This window comes from Pan troglodytes, chromosome 23 (assembly GCF_028858775.2).
Source record: "Pan troglodytes isolate AG18354 chromosome 23, NHGRI_mPanTro3-v2.0_pri, whole genome shotgun sequence".
NCBI lineage: Eukaryota > Metazoa > Chordata > Mammalia > Primates > Hominidae > Pan > Pan troglodytes.
This window is the reverse complement of record NC_086016.1, coordinates 24,652,517-24,680,279: the sequence shown is the minus strand read 5'-3', so window position 1 is coordinate 24,680,279 and position 27,763 is coordinate 24,652,517. Positions and strand designations below refer to the sequence as shown.

Here is a 27,763-nt window from a genome sequence, read left to right as displayed (position 1 = left end):
ATATATGTATATATTTGGGGGTGCCCTATTTCCCATCTCATAACTTATTTTAAGAAGCACAGCATAATAATGTGTGGGCTTGGGATTCAGTTTTTGAAACAAAACACTGAGCCTTCAATGACCTTCCTGTACATGTAAAAGCACACCTGTCTGCATGGCAGCAGTTGGACCTCACAGTGTGGATTGTGCCTTCACCCTGGAATGTTTATGCCCTATCGCCATGGTGATGGGATTAGGGATCTCCTGCCTTTGGTCCTAAGTGCCACTATCTGTGCTGAGTTTTTCAAAGGTCAGAGCAGATTGAATCTTTGTGGTTTCATTTTCCCTGATTTTGATTTTTCTCATGGGGAACCTGTGTGGCTGCATTCAAGGTATGTTCATACTGGCCTGTCAAGTGTGATCTTTTCAAATTACTAGTTAATGCTTTCAAAATATGTTATTTAAAAAATTATCCTCTGTATTTTCCATATGCAGTTATAAATATGTTTCATGGTTATGTTTTATTCCTCAATTTATAGATTTGATTATTGTACCAAGCAGAGTACCTTTGAAATTTTTCTTCATTTAAAAAATATGTATCTTAACTCAGGCCTGTAATCCCAGCACATTGGGAGTCCAAGGCAAGAGGATCACAAGGTGAGGAGATCAAGACCATCCTGCCCAATACAGTGAAACCCTGTCTCTACGAAAAATACAAAAAATTAGCCAGGCATGGTGGCAGCTGGTGTAGTCCCAATGTGAATCGGGATTCAGTTTATTCCCAAATTCCCAAATTATATATATAATATATATAATATGTATTATATATACATTGTATATAATATATATTATATATACATTATATATAATACATATTATATACACTGTATATATAATATATATTATATATAAAATATAGATAATATATATTATATATACAGTAGGTAAAATATATATTACATATACTGTATATATAATATATATTATATATATTATATTATATTATAATATATTATATATATTATATATTATATATATGATATATGATATATAATATATATTATATATACAGTATATGTAATATGTATTATATATACAGTATATATAATATGTATTATATATATTATTTATAATATGTATTATATATATTATTTATAATATGTTTGATATATATTATAAATAATATATATTATATATATTATTTATAATATATAGTATATATATTATATATAATATATAGTATATATATTATATATTATATATAATATATAGTATATATATTATATATTATATATAATATATAGTATATATATTATATATAATATATATAGTATATATATTATTTATAATATATATAGTATATATATTATTTATAATATATAGTATATATATTATTTATATTACATGATATATTATATTTTATAATATATATTATTTACATACTATATATAATGTGTATATTATATATTATATATTTAATATATAATGTATATATTGTATGTAATATATAATATGTAATATGTAATATATAATATATAATATATTATATATAATATATATTACATAATATATAATATATTATATATAATATATATTACATAATATATAATATATTATATATAATATATATTACATAAGATATAATATATTATATATAATATATATTACATAAGATATAATATATTATATATAATATATTATATATAATATATTACATATAATATATTACATATTATATATAATATATTATATATTATATGTAATATATTATATTATATATTATATGTAATATATTATATATTATATGTAATATATTATATTATATATTACATGTAATATATTATATATTATATGTAATATATTATATATTACATATAATATATATATAATTTCCTTTTACATCCTGCATCCTTCAACGTTCCATCCCCCACCCCACAGATTAAGTTATTCCCCAAGGGAGAATATGGCAAAGTCTATTTTAATGCAGTAGTTACCCTAATTAAGAACTTATGAGGCCGGGCGCGGTGGCTCACGACTGTAATCCCAGCACTTTGGGAGGCCGAGGTGGGGGGATCACGAGGTCAGGAGATCGAGACCATCCTGGCTAACATGGTGAAACCCCGTCTCTACTAAAAATACAAAAAATTAGCCGGGCGTGGTGGCGGGCGCCTGTAGTCCCAGCTACTTGGGAGGCTGAGGCAGGAGAATGGCGTGAACCCGGGAGGCGGAGCTTGCAGTGAGCCAAGATCGCGCCACTGCACTCCAGCCTGGGCGACAGAGCGAGACTCCGTCTCAAAAAAAAAAAAAAAAAAAAAAAGAACTTATGAAATCATTACTTTCCAAATCTTTGGAACAAAGCCACAGTAGTAGGGATGGGTTGGAGGCTTTTCACACAATAAAATGTACCTCTCTTTGTTTTTAACATGTTTTTCCCTTCCTCTCTTCTTTCTTTGTGAAATGTGTATTTACTTTAATAAGTTTGTAGTAAGTCACTTCTATTCACATATTAATTTTTTAAAGTAATAAGTATGTGTATTGTCTACGTGTGAAATAAAACACACATTTATTTTTATGCTTTGGAAGTTATCCAGAATCATGGAATTGTCAATCACAGTCAATCACCCAACCTACTCACCTTTCCAGTGTAATCTTAGTCAAGTTTTTTTTTGTTATCCAATGAGATGCAGTATTTCAACTCAGAAAGATAAATAGAATGAATTGATAGAGACTATTAACTAAGAATATACAGTTTTATTTATACTCAGAAGCAAGTAGATTATGTATATATGTATGAAGATAAAAATTAAAAGGATAATTGTGTAAATTTGCATGTGGAGAGCTTTGAAAACCTGTTTACTTGTTAATGCTGTTTTGATGTATTGTGTGTCTTTGTTCTCCCGACCCAGCATCCAGAGCTCTCTGCTGGAGCTAAGTGCTCATCAGTTCCATGACTTGGAAACTGTCTAAGTTTAGAGGCACTTGTATTTGTTAGTAAATAAGTCAAGATGATATTGTTTCACAGGCTTTAGTGCAGAAGACTGAATAGAGAAGCTGCTCCACCCAGTACACTGGTGTTCATTTCATGGTCATCTCATCTGTTAACCATGGATATAAAACACTTATCTTCAATGATCTTCCTGTACATATAAAAACACACCTGTCTACATGGCAGCAGTTGGACCTCACAATGTGGATTGTGCCTTCACCCTGGAATGTCTATGATGCCCTATCGACCATGGTGATGGGATTAGGGATCTCTTGCCCTTTGCTCTGCCACTGTCTGTGCCAGCCAGGCCACTGGGCCATTGTGGCAGATGGTGATGCCCTTTGTGTGGAGCGCACTGAGTGTGCACTGAGGCAGACACAGTACTTTTGACAACTTTATCTGCTTCTTTCAAAACTGGGTCTGCATTATGATAAAGTGGTCGGTTTTAGGCCAAGCAGGTGTATGTCATAGAACAATGACTTGGGAGTTCAGAATCCTGGGCGTGAATAAGCCTCTGAGCCTTATTAAGCTGTGAAATCTAAAGCAAGACATTTCACTGATAATTAAGCCTCATGAGCACTTATACTGTACACTTTACCTACATGAAATCATTCGGCCATCGCCACAGACAAATGGCATGATTGATTTACTATCACCTTTTGCTGGGCAGAAAAAGACAGAGATGAATGTGCCCAAGCTTATGAGCCCCTCAGCAAAAGAGCCAAGATGGGAACCCAAGCATACAGCCCCAATGCTGAGGCTCTGAACTACTGACCTGCCCTCAGCACTCAGCCTTGGGATCATGAGTCACTGTGCAAGGGAGTTCCAACATCTGCATGTATGTCTGGAATGATCTGAGCCTGTAGAGTTCCTACACACTGGCCACATTATAGGGTGGTGTCTGTGGTCACACAGCTCAGGGCAGGTATTAGTACATGAATAGCTTAGCTGTGTCATAGTCTTTATGTGAAAGGCACATAAAAGCCCAAATGCTTTTGAACTGGTTGCGGATTTTGAGTTGGAGGACAACACTTGGGACAACCGGTCACATTCCTTCAGTGCGCGGCCACTCCTCAGCACATATCCCAAAGCCGGTAAATAATGGGAAGACCCTGTACTGATGTTTGATGGTGTTATGAACTTCAAATGACCCCTATAGAAATGTTAAAAAAAAAAAAAGTCTGTGAGCTACACAACCTGGGGACAAGACAAGTAAGAACACAAAATACCACTAAATAATGAGCCTCATGTGTCACCCTGCTTGCAACTCCCTCGGCAGCTGGTTTGAAGAGCCTCAGTGCTCACCAGGGGCCATCTCCCCGCTCTGCCCTCTCTCGCTGTGGGTTGCCTGGGCTGAACATAGGCAGCCCCTCACATGATGACTGCAAACACAGGGCAAAGGAAGACTGAACGGAAAATGTACGGTTATAGTGGTTATTTTAAAATATAAGTATTTCAGTATTTTCTAATCTTTAATAATTGATTATTTTTAGGGGAGGTTTTTTTTTTTTTTTTTGAGACAGAGTCTTGCACTGTTGCCCAGGCTGGAGTGCAGTGGCATGATCTCAGCTCACTGCAACCTCTGCCTCCTGTGTTCAAGCGATTCTCCTGCCTCAGCCTCCCGAGTAGCTGGGACTACAGGCACGTGCCACCACGCCTGGCAAAGTTTTTGTGTTTTTAGTAGAGACGGGGTTTCACTCTGTTAGCCAGGATGGTCTCAATCTTCTGACCTCATGATCCACCCGCCTCGGCCTCCCAAAGTGCTGGGATTACAGGTGTGAGCCACCACACCTGGCCTGATTTTTTACTTTTTTATTTTTTGAGATGAAGTCTCTGTCACCCAGGCTGGAGTGCAGTGGTGCAATCTCAGCTCACTGCAATCTCTGCCTCCAGGTTCAAGGGATTCTCCTGCCTCAGCCTCCTGAGTAGCTGGTTTTTTTTTTTTTTTTTTTAGTTGAGATGGGGTTTTACCATGTTGGTCAGGCTGGTCTCGAACTCCTGACCTCAAATGATCCGCCCACCTCCACCTTCCAAACTGCTGGGATTACAGGTGTGAGCCACTATGCCTGGCTGATTATTTTCATAACCAAGAAAAGAAATAAATATAATTAATGCTGGTGCATGGTATTAAATCTAGTTTTTAAAAAAATCACACATAAACCAGGCAGAACCCTATACCCTCCATGATAAATGCAGTAGCAGTGTATGTGGGTCTGTGGAGGTTGAAAGGGACTTGGTAGATGTCAAGAAGGTAGTGGCAGTCCTGCTGGGCTTTTAAAGGGTCTGAAGAAGTGACAGGATGCTGTGGTTGAATCCTAGCATGTATTTTAGCATTTGTTCATTTGGAGTTTGATTATTTCACGTTGCTTTCATTTGCCATTACCTGGAAAGCCAAGGGCTGTACTCTTATTTCCTTGCTACTCTTTCTTTGCCTTCCTTGGTCCATGAAGAAGATGGTCCAGGAGAAGCTCATTCCATGCTTGTTAACCAGGCACACCCCTAAGTTCCAGTCCCTGAGTCATTCATGAGTAGCACTGCCAATGAACTGACAGCCGTGCTGTGTCCCTCCACATCCCCTAGGTGACTCGAAGAAGCCTTCCAAAAAGCATGTGAAAAGGGAGCCCTCCTCTACTACCAAGGTAAAGTAGCCTGTCTTTGCCTAAGATGTAAATGTTGTTTTCTTGGATCCTTTATTTTTCAGTTGATATCAGCTATGGGAAAATTATCCACTACATTATAGATGTTAGATAATATTTCCTTGGGAATGGAGGAGGTGTATTTTACCAACTGACACCTGATTCCAGAGGACGTGCAAAATTGGCAGTGTCAGATAGTACACTGCGTGTTAAGGGATGTTTTCTTCAGGAACAAGCTTTCCACTTTAGATAAGAATTCTGCAATTGCTACTCAAAAATTACCTAGACAGAAACATTCTTCAAGAAAAGCTCCTGTGCTTTCCTAAGGGAACTCTACTCTAGAGTTGGGGCTTTTGACTTGAACCTTATTTCCAATCTTGGTTACCCAGAGTTTCCAAGTGAACAAAAGACCTGTGTGAGCCATCCATAGCATAGCCTGATTCTCAGAGTGTTTTCCTTCTCTAATTACAGGTGACTTCAGGGAGCACATTCAATGGTACGTATTCTGGAATCACTCACTGGTTGTTAGAAAAGGATTCTATAGGAAATCTGGAGCTTAACTGCTGGCTTTTGTCTGGAAAGCCTCCATGATCCAAGACATCTGGTGGGAATGAGGATGTGGGGTATAGTAAAGGAAACTGGTTTTCCAGGTGACATACTCTTTTTATCTACGTATAGTTTCTGGGAATGTGTTCACATTAGGTTGTGTGTGGGTATGTGTGTATTAGGGCGGGGGTGGGGTGAGGTGGTCTGTGTGCACATCTGCATGATTTGCTTGTGAATGTGTGTCTATGTGTGTTTCCCCCAGGAAAAAAATGTTGTGTTTACCCAGCACAACTCTCAGTGCCATTTTTCTTAATTTAACAAATCAGACCACATACTTTACTTACATTAGTTCACACCTCATCATCATCATGCCCATATGTCGTGAGCTTGTTTATTGAGCCCACATGCCAGATGGAGAAACTAAGCCACATAAATAAATGTGCCCTGGTTCACTTGCTGCATAGTGAAGAGTCAAAATGTTTACTCATACGGTGCTAATGTTGAAGGCCTGAACTACAACCTCTATTTATCAGCCAGTGAAGAGATCACTATTCACCATGCAAGGGAGTTCCAGCACCCTCTATGCCTGGAATTACCCATGCCTGCAGAGATCCCAAACGCCATCCCTCACATAAGAGAGCCTCATGATCTCATAATCCAGGTAGCTATGTAGACATCTTCCTGCAGGTGTCACATAGTCCTTAGTGTGAAACCAACATAGAAAGCCCATGTTTCTGATCAAATCACAGGTTCTGAAACACTAAGTGAGGCACTAAGTAGGACAATGTGGTGCCTGCATGTCATAGCTGGGTCTCCTCAAGACATGGATCAAGTCCAATAAGAATTGGAGAGATGCTTTAGAGTCTTGATGGAGTTATCACCACAAGCCCTCTGAGCTACACACTTTAGGGATCATGACCATTAAGTACTCAAATTACCATTTGGTTGTTATCTGGGTATCCGTCGTCCTTGTGGCAACTCTCTTGTGAAGCTGGTGTGGACAGTCTCAGTGCTGGAGCTGTGCCTGCCTTCTGAATGGACCCTTTCTGTGTTAGCAGGTGGGTACAAGCATGGGGGTCAGCACACTCAGTGGATTTACACACACAGCATTGAAGAGTAAGGCTGGGCTTCATTATTTATACATTTTCAATAAATGATGATCTTCATAACATAAAATCAATGATGTAGTACACTAGAATACTGTCCCTAGTATTGAATCTTGTCTCTCAACAAAGGGTTGCTTAAAGTCACATGACAGATTCCATTCAACTGACGACACATGCTGTAGCAGCAGTTAAAGCAGTCATTTGAAAAGGCTTTTACTATAAACTTATGTGTGAGCCTGAAGTGGGGGATAAAAGAGGTGATTAGCTCCCCTGTGCCATGTTTCTATTATGTGCGTGGTGGAGGAAAATTACACAGGAAGGTGATGGAGAGAACAGAGCAAAGGTTTGGACGGGTCCATTGAACCCATAAGACTATGGTGAGGTTAGTGAATGAGATTGGTCATTTTAGGTCAAATTTTACCCAGAGCTGGTGCAGCCACTGCCCATTCTTAGCCAGACCTTATTGCAGGCAGCTCTGATCAATAGTCAAGGAGGCAGTGGGGGTTGCAGACTTAATTCATTAAATCACCAAAGCACCAGCCCACACGGCCACTTTTCCAGTTAATTCACAGTAGCTTGCATATTCAGGTTTGATCAGTGGAAGGGAAGTTACTCTTTGCAGACCCATCTTTTGACAATCATTTTGCAGTGTCAGAAGGTCTGAGCAGCCTCGGGAGGCAAGCAGTCCCTGGTCCCTCAGTGTAGTCACTGGAGGAGACAGTCACTGAGAGGCAGCTGGCAGGGTGAAGGGAAAGGGGAGGCAGGCCACAGAGATGACAGCCTTTAAGCTGTCATACTGGGAGGTCAAGGATCTGAAAGAGGAAGGAGAATTCTTTATCATTAAGGACCTGTCCTTATCTCAGGCATTTCCTCCAGAGCATCACTTTTGTCCACCCACACACCTTGGGCTAGGAGGACTGGAGAAAGACAGTGAGGGGTCTCTTGGGTCTCTGGCACAGGGCGTGATGAAGAGGTGGCAGTTTTTCAGGAATCTCTCTCTCTAGGGAACCAAATACATTTCCCATCTCAGGTCCTTCACTCAGCGGGGTTGAGGTTCTGCTCGTCACTTATCATCTCTGAATGTCAGCACCCTCAAGTGTAAAATCTCAGCCACAGCCCCTCCTCTGCACCCCCTGCAGGGCTGATGTTCTCCATAAACCATAAGGCATCATGCCCACGGAAAAGCCGAACAGGAAAGCATGCTCCACTGCCCCGGAGCCATCCAAGTTCCCCCTCCATATTCCGCCACTGCTAAGTGTCCAGCCTATTCCTCCTGGCATGTAGTAAACACTTAGAGAACATTACTGAAGTACCAGTCCTCTGTAAGGTTTTCCTGTATTTAGTGATTTTTTAGCCCTGTACTGTGATACTAAGAAGTAGGGCCTAAATAGGGCCTAAAAAGTATTGCTAAAATTACATTATGACAGTGCAGAGAACTGAGGGCAGAGGGAGGACATGAGCTTGCCAGGTCTACATGGCTTAGTGGAATTTGAATCCGGGCCCCCACTCTGCACCAGCCCCGCACTCACAGTCATCCTGCTGTATTCTCCTCTCCAGGAAGGCACTGCCCATGCAGTCTGTCTGATAGAGGTGTTGAGTGCTCACTGAACTCCGTGATCTTCCTGAAACCCAACTTTGATTCAGTGGGCTCTGCTTGGAAGCCTGTAAAGAAAAGGATCATAAGTTTAAACTTAGAACAGATTATCACTATTTTCCCTCTTGTCTTCTGTCAGCAAGATGTCAACAGCCCTATCTATTGTAAATGCATTAACCAGCATCTTCTCTGATAGAGAATACAAGAAGATATGCTGTGCACACCAACCAGTGTCGGAGACCTCATGGCTCCCGGGTAAAGAAGAAGAGGTACCCACAAGAAGGTACTGTGGAAGTTCATTAATTAAGTTGATTCAAGAATTGCAATTGCGGGGAGTATTCAGTGTCCCATATGTAACAGGAAACTATGAAGAGACTAAGCCATATTTTTTAATGTGTCAGGATTCAAATTTGCCTGGTCAGTAAATATTGCTACCACCACAAAAGTAAATATCTACTTAAAAGACAATTTTGGTTCATGTTTAATGATAGACAATGTTTCAAGCTAATGTCTAGAACTTACCTGGTTGTTAAACATAAGCATAGATCTCCCTGAAAGAGTGGTGCTATATTATTATTTTTCAATTAATATATTTCTTTAGAGAGTTTTAAATTGACATAAAAACTGAGCATATGGCCGGGCGTGGTGGCTCACACTTATAATCCCAGCACTTTAGGAGGCCAAGGCAGGCGGATCATCTGAGGTCAGGAGTTGGAGACCAGCCTGGCCAACATGGTGAAACCCCATCTCTACTAAAAATACAAAAAAATTAGCCGGGTGTGGTGGCAGGTGCCTGTAATCCCAGCTACTCAGGAGGCTGAGGCAGGAGAATCGCTTGAACCCAGGAGGCAGAGGTTGCAGTGAGCCAAGATCATGCCATTGCACTCCAGCCTGGGTGACAAGAGTGAAACTCCATCTCAAAATAAATAAATAAATAAAAATTGAGTATATAATACACGAAGTTCCCATATTATTCTGTCTCCTCACCCTCACTTCCTAATTTCACCTATTAGTAACATCTTACATTACTGTGGTACATTTGCTAGAATAATGAGAAAATATTGACACATTATTATCTGAAGTCTACATTTGCATAATGTTCATTCTTTCTGTTATACATATATATGAATTTTGAAATATTTAAAACATTATGTTCACCCTTATGGTCTCATAAAGAAAATGTTCACTTCCCTAAAAATCCTCTCTTCTCATTAATCTCTGTCCTCTTTCTCCAGAAACCTTGGCAACTATTAATATTTTTACTACCGCTTCAGCTTTGCCTTTTCCAGAATGTCATATAGTTGGAATCATATATTATGTAGTTTTTTCAGATGAATTTATTGCACTAAATTGATGTACGCTTTAGCTGCTTTCATGTCTTTTTTATGCCTTAATGGCAAAAAATGGCACATTAAATCACCAAATAATATTGCATTAAAAGAATTTTTGTCTTTTTATTCACCTGTTGAAGAATTCGGTAGATTTCATGAGAGAAACCATCTGGGCCTGGTGCTTTCTTTTTCGGAATGCTCTTAATGTGAATTCAACTTATTTAATAGACATAAGTTTATTCAAATTAGGATCCTAGCATGACCTTGGGAAGATTGCCTTTCAAGGAATTGATACATTTCACTGAGGTTATCAAACTGCGGTCATAGAACTGTTCATGATATTCCTTTTAATGCCTAACAGTTCAGTAGAGATGGCTCCTCTTTTATTTCTGAAATTGGTCATTTGTGTTATCTTCTTTTTCTTGGTTAGCCTGCATATCAATTCATTCATTGTAATGAGCATATCAAAGAACCAGCTTTTGGTTTTATTGATTTTCTGATGATTTCAGTGTTTTAATTTTATTGATTTCTGTGATGTTGTTTATTACTTTTACTTGCTTTCCATTGCATTCCTCTATTTTCTATAGTTCCCTAATTGAAACATGATATTACTGATTTTAGGTCTTGTGATTTTTAGTATATTGCATCCAATGCTATAGATTTCCCTCTAAGGACTGCTTTTGCTACATCCAGAAATCTTGCCAAGTCACATTTTCTTTTAATGTAGTTAAAAGTATTTTTAATTTTCTATTGAGACTTCTTCTTTAACCCATGAGTTATTTAAAAGTGCATTGCTAATTTGCAAATATTTGGGGATTTTCTGGCTCTTTTACAGTTGTTGATTTTTTGTTGTCAGGTATGTGTTGCAAAAGCAGTCGTCTACCTCATCTTGCCACCAGCCAAGATGGCCCAGGATGTGGGCTCTCCCTGAGTGAATCTTTGGCAATCTGCCAACCTGATGTGTTCGGCCTCCTTCTTTAGTCTGAGTTTGCCTTCTGCTTAGAAAGGGCCATTCTCAGTTCTGGCAGGGAGTTTTCCCAACATTGAGAAGGTGGCATTCTTACTCCCCACTACAGCCTGCACCTCTGACCGGTGGTCAGCAGACAGGACAGAGGTCCTCATTAGACAGAGTTCAGCGGGGTCTCTGACCAAAGTGCATCTTCAGAGTCTACACCTACCCACTGTGACCACGGGCAGGCTCTGAGTCCTAAAGCAGGAGGAGCTGTGCGACCATCCTGATTGGAAATTTGTGAGGATCACCGTGTTACTCAAGTAAGGTCTTTGGAAAGTGTCGTATTACTACTGTTTGTGAACTGCTTGTTGGTGGCCTGGCTGAGCCACACACTTTATGAAAACCAGGACCCCTCAGCTGGTGTGGGTGTCTATGCAGCCTGAGACCCTCATGTGAACAGCCTCGTGGCAGCTGTCTTTGCCCCTTGCCACCATCAGTGCCTCCTTGTTCCTGGGCACTGCTTTCTCTGATGGTGCTCCATTGTTTTCCTGCACCTCAGTGTCTACAGCTGGATGTCTCTTCCGCAATCTAGGCGAGGGGGCATCAATGGCAGTTCTGCTGTGGCACTGCCCTCCTTCTTAGCTTGTCTTGCTCTGTCTTAGGCTCCCTGAAAGATCCCACCCTTCGGGTTCTTCCACAAGTTTCTTATTGAAATCCGAGCAGAAAACTATGACCAATATGACCAATCCTATACCCACTGAAGACATGAATGAAGAATTAAAACAATTCTCCATGGACTCTACCATATAGATCCCTAGAAGTAATTTCTAAAAAAAAAAAAATCAAGGAAGATGTAATAGTTTTCCATAAATTAGAATACCCTACATGTACAATTAAATGAAATGGCTAGTATAGTCTTGAAACCAAAACCAGATAAGGTAAATTAAATTCTGTGATATTTTAAAATACTGTAAATTCTGACTAATGTGAGTTAATATATGAAATAGTAGATTAACATTGAAAATGCAATAAATAAAATTAGCTACCTCAAGAGTTTAATGGAAAAAAATGTGATTATTGCAATAGATTCAGGAAATTCATGAATAACATTCACCCTATATTTGTAGGACAACTATCTGATTAACTTTAAGTGACCTGTGACAACCATTTGAATTAATGCTGCTTTCACAGCATATCTCTTGGCTTGTTAAAAATCCGACAAGAATTTCCGTAACATTAATTTATTTTTAACACCTATATTGGGTGTGAACCCACCATAAAGTTTGCCCACTGAAAAGGTCTACAATTTGATGCTTTATTAAATTGATACTGTGTGCACCCATCACCACGATCTAATTTAAATATGTTTCCCTCACCCAAATTCTCTCTTGCACACTGGCAGTTAATCCCCACCCCCATCTCCAGCCCTAAGCAATACTGCTGTGACATTCCATCTCCATAAATTTCCCACTTGCTTAATAGAATTGGACATATATATATATTTGGAATCTGACTTCCTTCATTTAGCATACTATGTTTGAAGTTAATTGACGTGTTAGCACGTGCTGGTCATGTGTTTTCCTTCATAGTCTGCTGTGTTTACTCATACAGATAGTGTTTATTCATTTATCAGTTAATGGACATTTAATTGTTTTGTTATTTTCTTTGATGAGTAATATAGCTTTGAGCATTCATATACAGTCACGTAATGCATAATGACGTTTTCGTCAAAAAAAATTTTTTTTTTCTGAGACCCAGGCTGGAGTGCAGTGGCACAATCTCGGCTCACTGGAACCTCCACCTCCCAGGTTTAAGCAATTCTCCTGCCTCAACTTCCCGAGTAGCTGGGACAACTGGCACACGCCACCATGCCTGGATAATTTTTGTATTTTCAGTAGAGACAGGATTTTGCTGTGTTGGTCAGGCTAGTCTCAAACTCCTAGCCTCAGGTGATCCACCCATCTCTGCCTCCCAAAGTGCTGGGATTATAGGCATGAGCCACCACACCCAGCCTAATTTTTTTAAGAAACAAGGGAACTATTTTCTAAATTACTTTTGCCAATTGATATTTCTACCATGATGCATAGCACTAATTTCACTGTACAATGTATGGTAGGCCCCAGTATGTAAGAAATGATGAAAGTAACACATAAAGATTAGTATAAAACAAATAAGATTATCATTGTTGCTATCATCTTTGTCAAATTCTGAAAACAATCTGAGTATATTTTTATATAAATATGCTTGGCAACATAGCTGAAAAACGCATTATCAGTTACATTTATCAGTAACAAAGACATAAATTTGAAGGGGGAAAAACACTTGTACTAACAACGCAATGTCAGAATTAACATAAAAATTCTGCTGGTCACTTTGGAATATTTAATTGCCTGGGGCAGTGTTTAGTAGACAAATGAGCATCTATGGAGCACCCAAAGTAGGGGAATCAACAGAACTTGGATTTGAAAAGTTATCTGGGTTTAGAGCGTGAAACTTTGTTAGAGGACACACACCTTGCATGAGCGAGGTGCCTTGGTGTGTGTGGATGTACCATTATGCTTGGAGGTACAGCATAATGGTGGCTTCCTCCAGAAAGGGACATTTGGGGTAGATTCATTCCATCTAGACAACACAGCCTGATGTGGCATGGACATGAATGGAGGTGAAATGGTCAGTAGTTGAGAGGATCAGTCCTGACAAGGGCCGAGGTGAAAAACCTGGGAACCCCTTCAGGTACAAAGTCTTCAGTTGAAAAAGGAGGTGGTCACAGGAAATACTGAGACAGGACAGCAATGCATGGGAGACAGAGTTCTTGGCCCTGCAAGGTGAGTAGTGTGGATTCTCAAGTTTTCTCCTCTCTCCATTAATTTCTTTCCCAATGCAGATGACTTCCATCATACAGTCTTCAGCAACCTTGAAAGATTGGACAAGCTTCAGCCCACTCTTGAAGGTAAAGGAAGGCAGCTAACAAGACTGGCATCTGGGCTTGGCTGTGCGTGTTTTCTATCGTGGGGAAATATATATAACACATTATTTATCATTTGAACCTTTTAACCAAAGTGTGCACTCCATGGCATTCAATATATTCACAGGGTTGCATAACCAACACCACTATCTACACCCACAATTTTGATGATTTCTTACAAAACCTTGTCCACAATAAGCAATATAGCACCTTCCCCCTATTTCCAGCCCATGGTGATTCCTATCCCACTTTCTCTTGTATGAATTTGACTATTCTAGGCACTTCATGTCATTACAATTATACAATATATTCCTTTTGTGTCTGGCTTATTTCACTAAGCATAATGTTCTCAATGTCCACCCATGTTGTATCATCTATCAAAATTATGTTCGTTTTTTACAGATGGATGATGTAGCATTGCATGCAGACCACCTTGCTTTTATTACATTCATTTGTTCACTGATGGTTGGATTATTTCCACCTTTTGGCTCCTGTGAAAAGTGATGCTACAAACATTAGTATACAAACATCTGTTTGATTTCTGTTCTCTATTCTTTGGGGTGCCTAAGAGTAGAGTTCCTGGGTCCAACAGGGGTTCTATATTTAACCTTCTGAGCCACTGCAGACTGTTTTTCACAGTGGCTGCAACTTTATCCATTTCTACCATCAATGTATCAGGGTTACAATTTCTTTACATCCTTGTTCACACTTATTTTCCTTTAAATCATCCTAGTAGGTGTATATTGGTGGCTGCTTGTGTTTTTCATTTGCATTTCCCTAATGACTAATGATCCTGAGCAGCTTTTCCTGTGCTACTATCTGTGGCTGTATCTTCTTTAGGGAAATATATGTTGAAGTCTTTTGCCCATTTTTAAAGAGTTGTCTGATTTTTGTTTAGTTAGTTTGTTGTTGTAGATTTTTGAATATATCTTAAATATATTTAAAATAGATTCTAAATTTTAGTCTCTTACAAGATAAATGATTTGCAAATATTTCCCCCTTTGTGTAGAACTTTAGATTCACAAACTTCATTAATTTGTATGAAATCCTCAGCAGTTGACCCCAAAAGGATAAGACTGAAGCAGTATTTTAGGAATAGTTGAAAGTATGATCACCACAAAACATAAGCGTAATCAAATCCTGCAAGCTACATGTAAGGCACAATGACAAATAAGGCAGCAAAGGGCCATCTGGTGATTAGTTCACCACACTTGTTGCAACTGTTTGTGCTGCAGAGTTAAAACACACCAGCATTCAACCCATGTCTCCTCTCTTGAAGTAAACTGTCGTATGTTGGCTGGCCTGAACAAGCGTAGATATTCTCCATCCTCAATTAATATGCATGCATGACAAAGAAAAGGAGGCCTGGATGAAAAAATATTGTGTGATTATAATTATGCTTTAATTAATTTTAAAGGATATAATTTCAGTACTTCTAATTCTCCCATCAGCAGTTATAACAAAGGATTAGTGAATAAATACCATAGACTGTTTTGCCTAGAATTGAATCCAATCTATCTATTAAACTTTGCTTTTATTCAAGTGCAAAATGCTAAAACACATAACTGCAGTGACAGCCACTGTGGATCCTCAGAGGTAAAAGTAGTCTTGGGACATAAATCCTGCAAGCTAATATTGTTTTTACAGGTTTAGAAAACCATTTAGCTGGGTTTCAAACCTCACAGTGTGAGCAGTGGGACTCTCATCAAACTATAGCATGTGCTTCAGTACCATTTGTAGACTGACTCATTCCCATTTTCTTAAGTTGCCATCAGCAAAATGCCAGGGACTCTATTTCTTGCTCCTTAGCTCCTCGTTCTTGCCTGTCTTTCCACGAGGGAAGATTTTCTAGCAGGAGCTCAAGCTGTGCTTTTAATGAAACACATCCACACACACTGTCCTGTTGTCCACATTAAGCAGAGCTCCCTGAATAACTCATGAACAAAAGCATCTATGACTAACTGTTGCTCTGTGTCCTCCTAGCCTCTGAGGAGTCTCTAGTTCACAAGGACAGAGGAGATGGAGAGAGGCCAGTCAACGCGAGGGTAAGGTTGCCTTGCTTTCTCTGAAATAGAAATGTTCCTTTCTTGGTGTCTTTCTTTTTCAACTGACTTTACATGTGAAAAAATGACAATGTCCATGACAGGTATTAAATGCAGTTTTCTGAGGGGGAGGAAGAAGTGACTCTTAGCAACTGATATGTAATCCAAAATGGCATTTAGCTATGACGGCTTCAGGTTGTAGACTGTATCCTTGGGGTCCTTGTCCTTGGAAGCAATGTCTTCTCCTTGGATTCAGTATTTTGCACTTGCCAACCTACGTGGACCTGAGAGATCCACCATCCAGAAGCTGATGTCTTTTCCAGTGTGTAGCCTACCCTTGTTTTGGAGGCCTTGAAGTTGACTACACTTTCTGATCAAGTTTTCAGTATTCATTGAGAGAAACAGAGCCTTGTGCAAACAATCCACAACATGACATACCCCTCAAAAAGCTTTGTTTCTGTATTGCAGGTGGTGCAGATGGCCCCTCTGAGGTGTGACTCTAGTAAGTATTCTGGAATCACTTGCCAAGAAAACAATCTGGATGCCAAGAAAGGTGTGGCATCCTTGCCTGGTTTCAATGTGAAGAGCCTCCCTGATCCTGGGATTGTGATAGGAATAAGTATAGGGGAAGTGTTTTTTTAAAACCTGAATTCCCCAGGGAAAAATTATGGCCAAATTTTGAGGAAGCAGTTGTGCTCCCTTTTGGGTGGTGCTGAGTTGGGTGCTTGAGGATTGGTGGTGTCTTGTGTGAGGCTGCATCATGTGGTGTGAATGTGTGTGTTTCTGTACAGGTGAGGCTGTGTGTTTTCTCAGGAGAGATTTCCCACTTATACAACCCAATCACCAGTGTCCACTTCTAACAATAAAATCCACCCCCGCTCTACTCTCTCTGTACAGTGACTCCTCCACCCTCACCAGAGCCATCCCCAGATCTGCCTTATTATCCCCACTGCTCAGGTGGAGAACCTGAAGGGCCAAGGGAGTGGCCCCAGCTCCCGAGTTCCTGAATGAAAAAGTGAAAACACGAACCCAGGAGTGTGGGCCAGTGCTGACGCTGACATGCACTTAGTCATGGGGTGTTCACCACCACACAGGGAGTCCAGCATTCATGTATAAGCCCTAAAGCAACGAGCCCAAAAGGCCCCAGACACTGCCCATCATCATAAAGTGGCCTCCGTGGTCACACAACCCAGGGCAGTTATAGGCTCATCTCCCCACGGACCGGCATAGTCATCAGTGTGTCAAAAGCACAAAGATCCCCAGGTGTTTGGCTCAGCTCACAGATCCCCTTTTTTTTTTTTAACTTTTAAGTTCAGGGGTACATGTGCAGGATGTGCAGGTTTGCTACATATATGAATGTGTGTTATGAGAGTTTGTTGTACAGATTATTGCATCACCCATATATTGAGGCTAATATCAGTTATTTTTCCTGATCCACCCCCTCCTCCCACCTCCCACCCTCCTCCAGTAGGCCCCACGCTCACAAATTCTAAGAGGAGTGGGGGACCACAAAGGCCAGTGTGGCCCACTTCAGTTGTGAAGTTAATCTGCTCAGCAACTGGCCAAAGTCTATAAGGATGGGTGATGTATTTTAGTAGATTTAGTAATACTATCTTCCCAAGCCCTAAAATGCTCAAATCCTGCCAGCCAAAAATGGTGAGGAGGGACAGATAGGAACTCTGTGTGGCACTTGGTTATTAGCCTGGCTTCCATCCCTTAGTGGCAACTCTCTTGTATATGTGGGTTAAAGACCCTCAGCCTCAAGCCAAGCCTCCTCCATGAGGAGCCATCTCACTATTGACTGGCTAGTGCCGGGTATGGCCACCAGCCCAACTGAAACAAAATGTTGCTTTAAAACAAGTGTAAATCTCATACATACAACAGGCAAATGCAGAAGCAGTGTGGTCTCGCAAGTTGTAAAGAGGACAGTCGCAATTTTGCTGGACTTCAACCTGGGTAGAAGACATGAGGGAACTCTCACTGAATCACGGCAGAGTTCAAGGCCACTTGCAGACTATTTCATGTTATAGAAGGTGGCCTTTAGCTACTAAGCAAAGGCCTCTGTTTCTCATTTCTTTCCTGTTCATCTTCTTGGTCATCCTTCTTCCGCAAGGGAAATGAGCCCAAGCAAAAGGCAGTTTCAATATTAATTTGACCGAGGTTTTGTGCAGTTTATTATCATCCAGGTAATCAAGTGCAACCCAGTCTGCCTAGCAGCCCCCCTATCTCTGCTCTGTGTTTTCATTTAATAAACATTTTGGTCTACTTACTATGTGCTAGATTTTCTCGAGACCAAGTAAATGAGATAGAATCTTTATGTTGGCAGCTAAGTTAGATTTAACATAACTGACAAAAATTAAAATTTCTGATTTCTTGTAAAAATATTTTGTATGTGTGAATGCATACTGAATGTAAAGTGGATAAAAAACTCACACTTGCACTCATGGAAGGCTTTTCATGAATTTGTCAATTTTTATTTTTTATATTTCCCCACTTCACCGGATAATGCATACCTGAACCTGGAAACTGATTCCCACTGCAGAAAGTGTTCTGAGCCACATCCCTTAGCTTCACTAGTGCAGGTCCACCTGGGAGGATGTCCCAGCATCAGCTTGGCCCATGCTGTGATCAGCCACCTCCATGCACCACACCAAGCAAGCCCCTGGGTGATTCACAGTCTCCACCACCAGGGCACTGACCTTAACTCTGTGTTCTTCTAGCTCCCCATGAGGACACCGTACACGACATCACTAACGAGGACGCCACACAGGACATCGCTAACAAGGACACTGTATACGACATCGCTAACGAGGCCGCCGACAAGGGCATCGCCAACGAGGACGCCGCCCAGGGCATCGCCAACGAGGACGCCTCCCACGGCATCGCCAACGAGGACACCGCCCACGGCATCGCCAGCGAGGACGCCGCCCACGGAATCGCCAACGAGGATGCCGCCCAGGGCATCGCCAACGTGATCGCCGTCCACGGCATCGCCAATGTGGTCGCCGTCCAGGGCATCGCCAACGAGGACGCCACCCAGGGCATCGCCAAGGAGGACGCCGTCCACGGCATCGCCAACGTGGTCGCCGTCCACGGCATCGCCAACGTGGTCGCCGTCCAGGGCATCGCCAACGAGGACGCCGCCCAGGGCATCGCCAACGTGGTCGCCGTCCACGGCATCGCCAACGTGGTCGCCGTCCAGGGCATCGCCAACGTGGTCGCCGTCCAGGGCATCACCAAGGAGGACGCCGTCCATGGCATCGCCAAGGAGGACGCCGCCCAGGGCATCGCCAACGTGGTCGCCGTCCAGGGCATCGCCAACGAGGACGCCGCCCAGGGCATCGCCAAGGAGGACGCCGTCCACGGCATCGCCAACGAGGACGCCGCCCAGGGCATCGCCAACGAGGACGCCGCCCAGGGCATCGCCATTGCTAATGAGGATGCCATATATGACATCGCTAATGACACCGTACAAGGCATGCTAACGAGGACATCGTACAAGCCGTCGCTAACAAGTACACTGTACACAACATCGCTAATGAGGGCACTGTACAAGACATCACCAATGAGGACGCTTTATACGACATTGCTAATGGCACCGACAAGGCACGCTAACGTGGATGCTGTACACGACATTGCTAATGAGGACACCGTATAAGACATCGCTAGTAACTATCGCAAGAACAAAAAACCAAACACCGCATATTCTCACTCATAGGTGGGAATTGAACAATGAGATCACATGGACACAGGAAGGGGAATATCACACTCTGGGGACTGTTGTGGTGGGGGGGGGGAAGGGATAGCATCGGGAGATATACCTAATGCTAGATGATGAGTTAGTGGGTGCAGCGCACCAGCATGGCACATGTATACATATGTAACTAACCTGCACAATGTGCACATGTACCCTAAAACTTAAAGTATATATAAAAAAAAAGACATCGCTAGTGAGCACGCTGTATACGACATCGCTAATGAGGACGCTATATATGACATCGCTGATGAGGACATTGTATACGACATCACTAATGAGGACACCATACAAGGCATCGCTAACGATGACGCTGTACACAACATCGCTAATGATGACACCGTATAAGACATCGCTAATTATGACGCTGTATACGACATCGCTAATGACACCGTACAAGGCACGCTAACGAGGATGCTGTACACGACATCACTAATGAGGACAGTGTACAAGCCATCGCTAATGAGGACACTGTATATGACATCGCTAACGAGGACACTGTACAAGGCATTGCTAACGAGGACGCTGTACGCAACACCGCTAATGAGGACACCATATAAGACATCACCAATGAGGATGCTGTATATGACATCGCTAATGACACCCACAAGGCATGCTAACGAGGACGCTGTAGACGACATTGCTTATAAGGACACCGTACAAGACATCGCTAACCAGGACGCTGTATACGACATCGCTAATGAGGACATTGTATATGACATCGCTAATGAGGACGCTCTATACGACATCACTAACGAGGACGCTGTATACAACATTGCTAATGAGGACGCTGTATATGGCATCGCTAATGAGGACACTGTACAAGACATCTGTAAAAAAGAAGATGTTGCCAATGTAAGACACTTTTCTTTGTCTTGAACAGAAATGTTACTTTCCTGGCTTCTTTCCAATCAGACGTAGACATGAACATCTGCCAGTGTGAATTATCGATGTCATCTGCAGTTTAATCAAATGTAGACATGAACATCTGCCAATGTGGACTATTTATGACATCTGCAATTCCCTTGGTGTGGTGCTATTGATTGGCAGCCTCTCACCAACCCATGCCAGGCACACTGGGGTGTGGTAGATGGCAGCATCCACGATCCACTGCAATGCAGAGGTGTTTCCCTCCACAGCAGTTTTCCCCCATGGATTAAGAGTTGTGAAACTGCCAATCTAGATACACTTTAAAGATAAATTCTGTGGGAAAAGGTCTTGTCTTTTCCACAGGTGTCTTCCGTGCCAGTTTTGGGGGACTTCGACCTTTGACTCAATCACTATACCCCTTCTTATTTTCTCTCTCAAGTTATCGAGAGACTATCAGATCTGTGTGACATGTATGGCATAATTTCACCCTCCTAATGTTTTCTTTTCTATAATTGCAGGAGCCATTGACACTGGAGAATGATATGTACCCTGAAATAACTCACTTCCTGAGGAAAAAGTGCCATCTCTAGGGTACAGAAACCTGATTCTGGGCTCCTTTTGGGAAGGAGGATTTGGGGTCTGGTGAGAGCAAATGATTTTGCAAGTATAAAACAATGTCCAGAGAGGCTGTAGGGATATCTGTGAGCCCAGAGGAAACACCAGGGGATCCTGTGCGAAGCACCATGGCTTCAGCTAGGGTGGGAGGAGTGGGTGGGCCTCTCTCTAATGACTTATCCTGGTGTTTGTGTTTCTAAAGATTTGATTGTGGAGAGCATATCTGATGATGGGGATTTGTAGGTAGGTAACTACTTTCCACGTAAGATCCAATTGGAGAGAGTTCCCAGGGGCCTTCGGGGTATCCATGCTGCTTGGGAGGTTAAGGGAGGGGGCATGAAATCAAAACGAAACAGGAAATATGTGTCATATTGGATTTGGTCTTTTCCGGGTTTATTGGCATAATAGTTAGAACTGTCTCTCTGGGCTATGAGGGTGCTGTGTTATTTAAAGGTGGTCTTTCCCAGAGCACCTGGCCTTTTCTTTTCTGCCTCTGCCAAACATCACAGCCTTTGGGTTGGATTAGTCAGCACCCCTTGGGATTGTGCAGAAGAGGTTTGGGGTTGCACCGAGTGTCACCTGTGGTGAACAGAATCTGAGGGACACAACTCTCTCACAGGCACTTCCTTCAACCTGGAGACAGAGTTCTCCTGGTGTGTGCCCAGGGGTGGAGGAGAAATTGACAGTCTGCCTCTGAACTTTCAGGACTTTAAAAAGCACTCATGTTTCCATCCTCACTGTTGACTCCTGGCTTAAAGGGATCTCCCGGGGTGAGTGAGGAGGCGGGATCGGACCCTGGCAGTCTATCGGCAGCACCTGTGTTCCTCTGCACTGGGCCGTGGATGACATTACACACCTTGGTGAGAATCAGGAATTGAGGCTAACCACATCTGAAATTGAGATGGGCCTTGAGTCATATAAATAGTTTGGAAAAGATGCATTTTACTACGCTATTGAAAGAAACCATTTATTTCTCACTCCAGCAGGATAAATGGTTTTCAGTATCCATTTAACTGCTCATTGACTCTTACTGTGGATGAGGAGGTAGCCAGCAGCCCCTGCCCTCCCCCAGTTGTAGGCCCAAGGTAACCAGCAATGGACTGGATATAATGGAAGGGTGGTGCATTCGGAGGTATCTGTATTAATGGGACCCACATGATATGGATGAGAGCTATTAGGGTGAGAAAAAGCCTGGGAGCACAATGAAATATTTAAATATTAAACAAAACATTGTTGAAATCTCCATTGTACTTTAGTAGTTGAAGTCATTCTTGTGGTCATCACTGCCTTTCCCAAGCATAACAAGCTACTTAATATCACATAGACCCGTGCCATGAGGAATGATGATCAGTTTGTAAAATGCCGATAAAACAATTGCCTATATAAGCCACAATGTTTCATCCATATATTTCAATTTCCATGTGTAAGTATAGTTCAAATTTCAGAAAGTTATTATTATCTAATAGAATATGCATGGTATATCAATGAGAAATTATCATACTGTTTCTATTAACAATTATTTGTATGATGAAAAAAGCAGACTCCCATTCTTGGATTTTTCTCAGTTTGCACACATTAGCATGACAGCCCCATTTCCACCTGACATGTGCCAGCAAGAGGCCAGGAACAGAGGCTTTTCTTATTAACTAAGATTTCTAAATGTATTATGTATTCACATTTAGAAACTCTAAATATCATAAAAGGTTAGCAAGGAAGTTTCCCTTCCACTCTGAACTTCCAAACACCAAGTCAACATTTTTGTTTACATATCATCCCTGCAATCTATGTGCAAATAGAAGCATGCACCTGGAATGCAGGCTGATGTGTGATCGTGTTTACACAAAGTCCTCTGCACCTCTGCATGTATCACTGGGCAATGCACCTTAGTTATCATTCCACATTTCAAATGTAAATCCATTGTATTGTTTCAGAGCTATAAAGTACTGCACCCCATGACTATTCCCAAAATTACTTAAGCACCCCACTATGGGTATCCATTTGTTCTGTTTCCAGTCTTGCTCTTATAACCAATGCTGTAGTGAACAGCACTGTGTTGAGAAGTGGTGAACGTGGGCATCTTTGTCTTGTTCCCTTCCTCAGGGGGAATGCTTTCAACTCTCCCCCATTCAGGAAAATGTTGGCTGTGGGTTTGTCATAGATAGCTTTTATTACCTTAAGGTATGTCCGTTCTATGCTGATTTTGATGAACGGTTTTAATCGTAAAGAAATGCTGGATTTTGTCAAAGGCTTTTTCTGCATCTATTCAGATTATCATGTGATTTTTGTTTTTAGTTTTATTTATGTGATGTATCACATTTATTGACTTGCGTATGTTAAACCATCCCTGCATCCCTAGTATGAAACCCACTTGAATCATGGTGGATTATCTTTTTGATATGCTGTTGGATTCAGTTAGCTTGGTTGTAGCATTTCTTATTATTCCATCTGTGGAATGTATTGGTTTAAATAATGAAAACATGTTCTATCCTCACTGCTTAGCACTTTGTGTTTCTTTAATAGCCTTCCCAACAGGGCAACATAAAAGCAGGAGCCCTGCTAGTCACCCCTTAACCCGGAATCCCCCCTTCTCCACAGCTCGCTCATTGGACAGGATAGACTGGGCGCCCAGGCTTCAAGGTAAGGACGTGCTCTGTCACCTAGAGGTGCAGTGCTTGGGAAGGCCAACCTTGGAGGGTTGCCTGCCAGCTTTACAGTGACAGAGGTGTTGGGAGGGACTGACCACCAGTGCATAAGGCTGTGCTTTGTTGGTGACATAAAGGATTGTTTCACAGGTTGTTGGGGAGGGACAATCCCAAGGCCTCCCCTGGCCCTGGTGCTGGCTCTGCACAAAGGCAATAAGAGAGGGATGCTGGTAAGGGCTGACCTGTTGCTGTGCTGGGGAGGAAGGTGCTGGGCTGAAATTCAGGAGGCTGAGGATGCAGCAATCCCATAGGAGGTACGTGACCTTCAGGGTACATTTTCTTCATTGATGATCAATGGAAATGAGAAATCACTGACTATTTTTTCTATCATTGGAATCTACTCTCTACTGCTCATGCTGTTCCTGTCTTTTGGGGAAGATGGAGGATCAATCAGTGTGCGCTGCACTGAGTGGAAGGAAGGAGAACTGTGACAAAAATTAAGGAAGGATGAGAGACGGGAGGGCCCTTCATCCAGCTGCTTGCAGAGTCCTCCTGAGGAGGAAAGCCCCGTGGCTCCCTGGCGAAGGAGCAGTGAGGGCTGCGTGACTCCCACAGTGAAGTGTGTGGTATGTCTGAGGACACCCAGGCTGGTGGTCCATGAGGAGCCAGTGGCAGAGTGAGAAGCAGAAAGGCCAGGAGGGTGGCTGGAGGCCAGGCTCTGAGTCATTCTCCATGTGATGGAAACAGCCGGAGCCCAGTGGGCTTGGAGGTACAGGATGCAGTGGCTGATGACAGAACAATGTGGAGAGAGGCGTCATTTGTCAAATCCTTACTTTGTTCTGGGCATTGTGCTAAACGTGGCTCATCCCATTTAGGGGCTGAAAGTTGCAGAGGTTTAGGAAGCTCACCCACGATACTGGAGCCCCCATCTCCTGCCCTAGTGCCGTCCACCTTCTCACCCAGCCACCACCTATTTCAGGGGAACACACAGAAGTGGTAACCTCTTATGGAGAGGCAAGTAAATTCTGCTGTTTTTGTTATTCACAGAAAAACACTGGCTCTTGTGGGTTGGGAAGGTGAAATACCAGAAGTATTTCATCTAGTTATTTCTACCCATGCAACTCCTATAGTATTGAAATGCATAGGTTAGCATTTTTGGCCAATTTACTCAGCATTCTGGGTTAAAGGCTTTTATTTATTTATTTATTTATTTATTTTTGAGATGGAGTTTCGCTCTTGTTGCCCAAGCTGGAGTGCAATGGTGCGATCCTGGTTCACTGCAACCTCCGCCTCCCAGGTTCAAACTATTCTCCTTTCTCAGCCTCCCAAGTAGCTGAGATTATAGGCATGTGCCACCACCCTGGGCTAATTTTTTTGTATTTTTAGTAGAAATGAGATTTCACCATGTTGGTCAGGCTGGTTTCAAACTCCTGACCTCAGGTGATCTGCCCTCCTCGGCCTCTTAAAGTGCTGGAATTACAGGCGTGAGCCACCATGCCCGCCCTAAAGTCTTTTAAAATTCACTTGTATAAGTTGACTTAGTTTTCTTTAACCTTGTAGAAAAATACAAAAATGGCAATCTCTTTTATCACACAAATAATGTCTTTTTAATGGAGTGATTTTTTTCTAATTGAGGTATTATGTACTTTTCATTTACTAATTATTGTTTACATTTGAAGTGTTTTATGAATTAATATTTAATTGCATAGATGAAGATTACTAGTTATAGGCATTTTACTAACCAATACTCATTAAGCATAGCGTGGATTCATATGACATCAAGGAGCTATTTTATTTGGTAGAACGAAAAAGCACAAGAATGAACGAACGCAAGAACTGAAACAGTGGAGACACCTAGAATGACTTATCTAAGATCTAAATCATTTTGTTGTCTTCCCAGCGTACTTATTATCCTGATCATTGTCATCAGCATTGTTTGGGTCCTTTTAGCACAGATTTCTCAAAATGGGTAACTCCATAACAGTTGGAAGCTTATGAATTCATATAATTTGTAAGAGGTCAATTTGGAAGTACCTATGTATTTTAAAATTCCAATAACCTGGGAATTTCATCCCATGTCTAGAGTCTTCTATGTAAAATATTTCCACAATTAGGAGAAATATGTGCATGGGGATTTTCTATGTAGCGGTGTTTTGATAGAATAGAAAAATGGGATAAACCAAATTTCCATCACGAAGGAAATAGTAATATGCTGAATAATAATACAGCGAATATTATGCAGGCTTTAAACATCAAAAAAGAGTTCAACTTCTGACTTCTGATGATGGTGTTGAAGCAGGTCACTGCTGGTTTACATTTGATTTTCATGTGGGAACTCTGGAAGTCTGCCTTAGTGATTTTACATGTGGCTAAATTGAGCTAATGACAAGCTGTTCGAAGTATGGCAAAATGGAACTTTAAAACAGTATCTTGTCAGCAACCAAGTGGACCTGTTTCACGTAAAGCCCATGCATTCATCTGCCTGCCCATCATTCTGTCTGTCCATCATTCTGTCTGCCCACACGGGCATCATTTGTTAGTGGAACTGAGTGCCCACTGTCGAGCTGACAAGCCCATAACCTCCCTGTTCCTAGTCACACATTAATTCTTCAACAAGTCCCTTTTGATAGATTGTGATTAAGCTTAGCTACTATTTCCAATTGCTTCCCCAAACGTACTTCTCACTGTTCTCCCATCACACCCTTCAGCCCATCCATGCGGGGTTCCTTTGCTTTTCCCACCTTACACCAAACTCCCTATTTTTACTCCCACTTTTACCTCCTCTTCAAGACAAAACAAACAAAACTAGCATTTTAAAACTTAGTTGTAATCTTTCTTCCTTCATGAAAATTTCTCCAACAGCCACTCCCACGGTCCTGTGTCTTCCGGATATTTTAAAATAATGGCTATAAGGTTGAGCACTTCAGGATATGCTGTTTTGCTGTGTGCAGATGGAGGCAGTGGCTGGAGTGAATGAACGGCAACACTTGCTGGCAACCGGCAGAAGCTGAGAGACAGGGAACAGGCTCTCCTCCAGAGCCTCCAGGAGCCAGGCCTTTGGACACCTTGAATGTGGGCTTCTGGGAGACCATGCGTTTCTGTTATAAGCAGCCCAGTCTCTGGCAGTTTTTACGGCTGCCCCCGAACACTCATCTATACCTGTCTGACCAGGTCAAGCTCCAAGGAAGGGATTCTCTACATATCTACATTGTTTGCAGATTTTACAATAATCATTTATTCTTGCATGGCTGATCATTGTTAACCAATACAAATAAAATAATAAAGAAATGACCCACATTTTATGTTGGGAGTTTGATCTGCCATTTATCAAGTATGGAATCTTGAACAAGGGGTTAAACATCTGAATGTCTCCATCACTTCATCTCTAAAGTGGGGGTGCTCACACCCACTGGGCTCCCCCCCAGGTTGGTGCCGGACTCTCCCTGGGCCCCCCTGTTCTCTCACCAGCCACATCCATTCTCCCCCCAGAGGTGCTAGTGACTGTGCGTGGCTTTCCATTCCCACCACGTTTGTCTCTAACCCCAGTGGCAGATCAGTGTAAGAACACAGCTGAGTGCTCCTCGCCTCCTTGCCCCTTCAAGGGCTCCTCACCACCCACCAGATCAGGTGCAAACTTCCAAGCCTTACTGGATCCCCTTCCACATTCTGAACTCCGCCTGCCTTCCCATCGCTATCCTTCCCCACCTGCCTCCCTGGTAGAGAAAAGCAGAGTGTGTGATGCTGT

The 27,763-nt window shown here is 41.8% G+C and overlaps 1 protein-coding gene across 1 annotated transcript; it reads left to right on the top strand.

Annotated features, from left to right (window-relative positions):
* Positions 1-260: 260 nt before the first annotated feature.
* LOC112206724 (uncharacterized) lies at positions 261-27,309 on the top strand. Its single transcript, XM_063808281.1, is given in 14 exon segments — positions 261-371; positions 5,546-5,604; positions 6,073-6,097; positions 9,044-9,130; positions 14,015-14,080; positions 16,079-16,140; positions 16,606-16,639; positions 18,858-19,556; positions 20,187-20,605; positions 20,607-20,746; positions 21,280-21,352; positions 21,579-21,619; positions 22,082-22,236; positions 26,881-27,309. Coding segments are annotated over 11 exon segments (1,629 nt in total). The 5' UTR covers positions 261-343; the 3' UTR covers positions 21,290-21,352; positions 21,579-21,619; positions 22,082-22,236; positions 26,881-27,309.
* Positions 27,310-27,763: the final 454 nt, after the last annotated feature.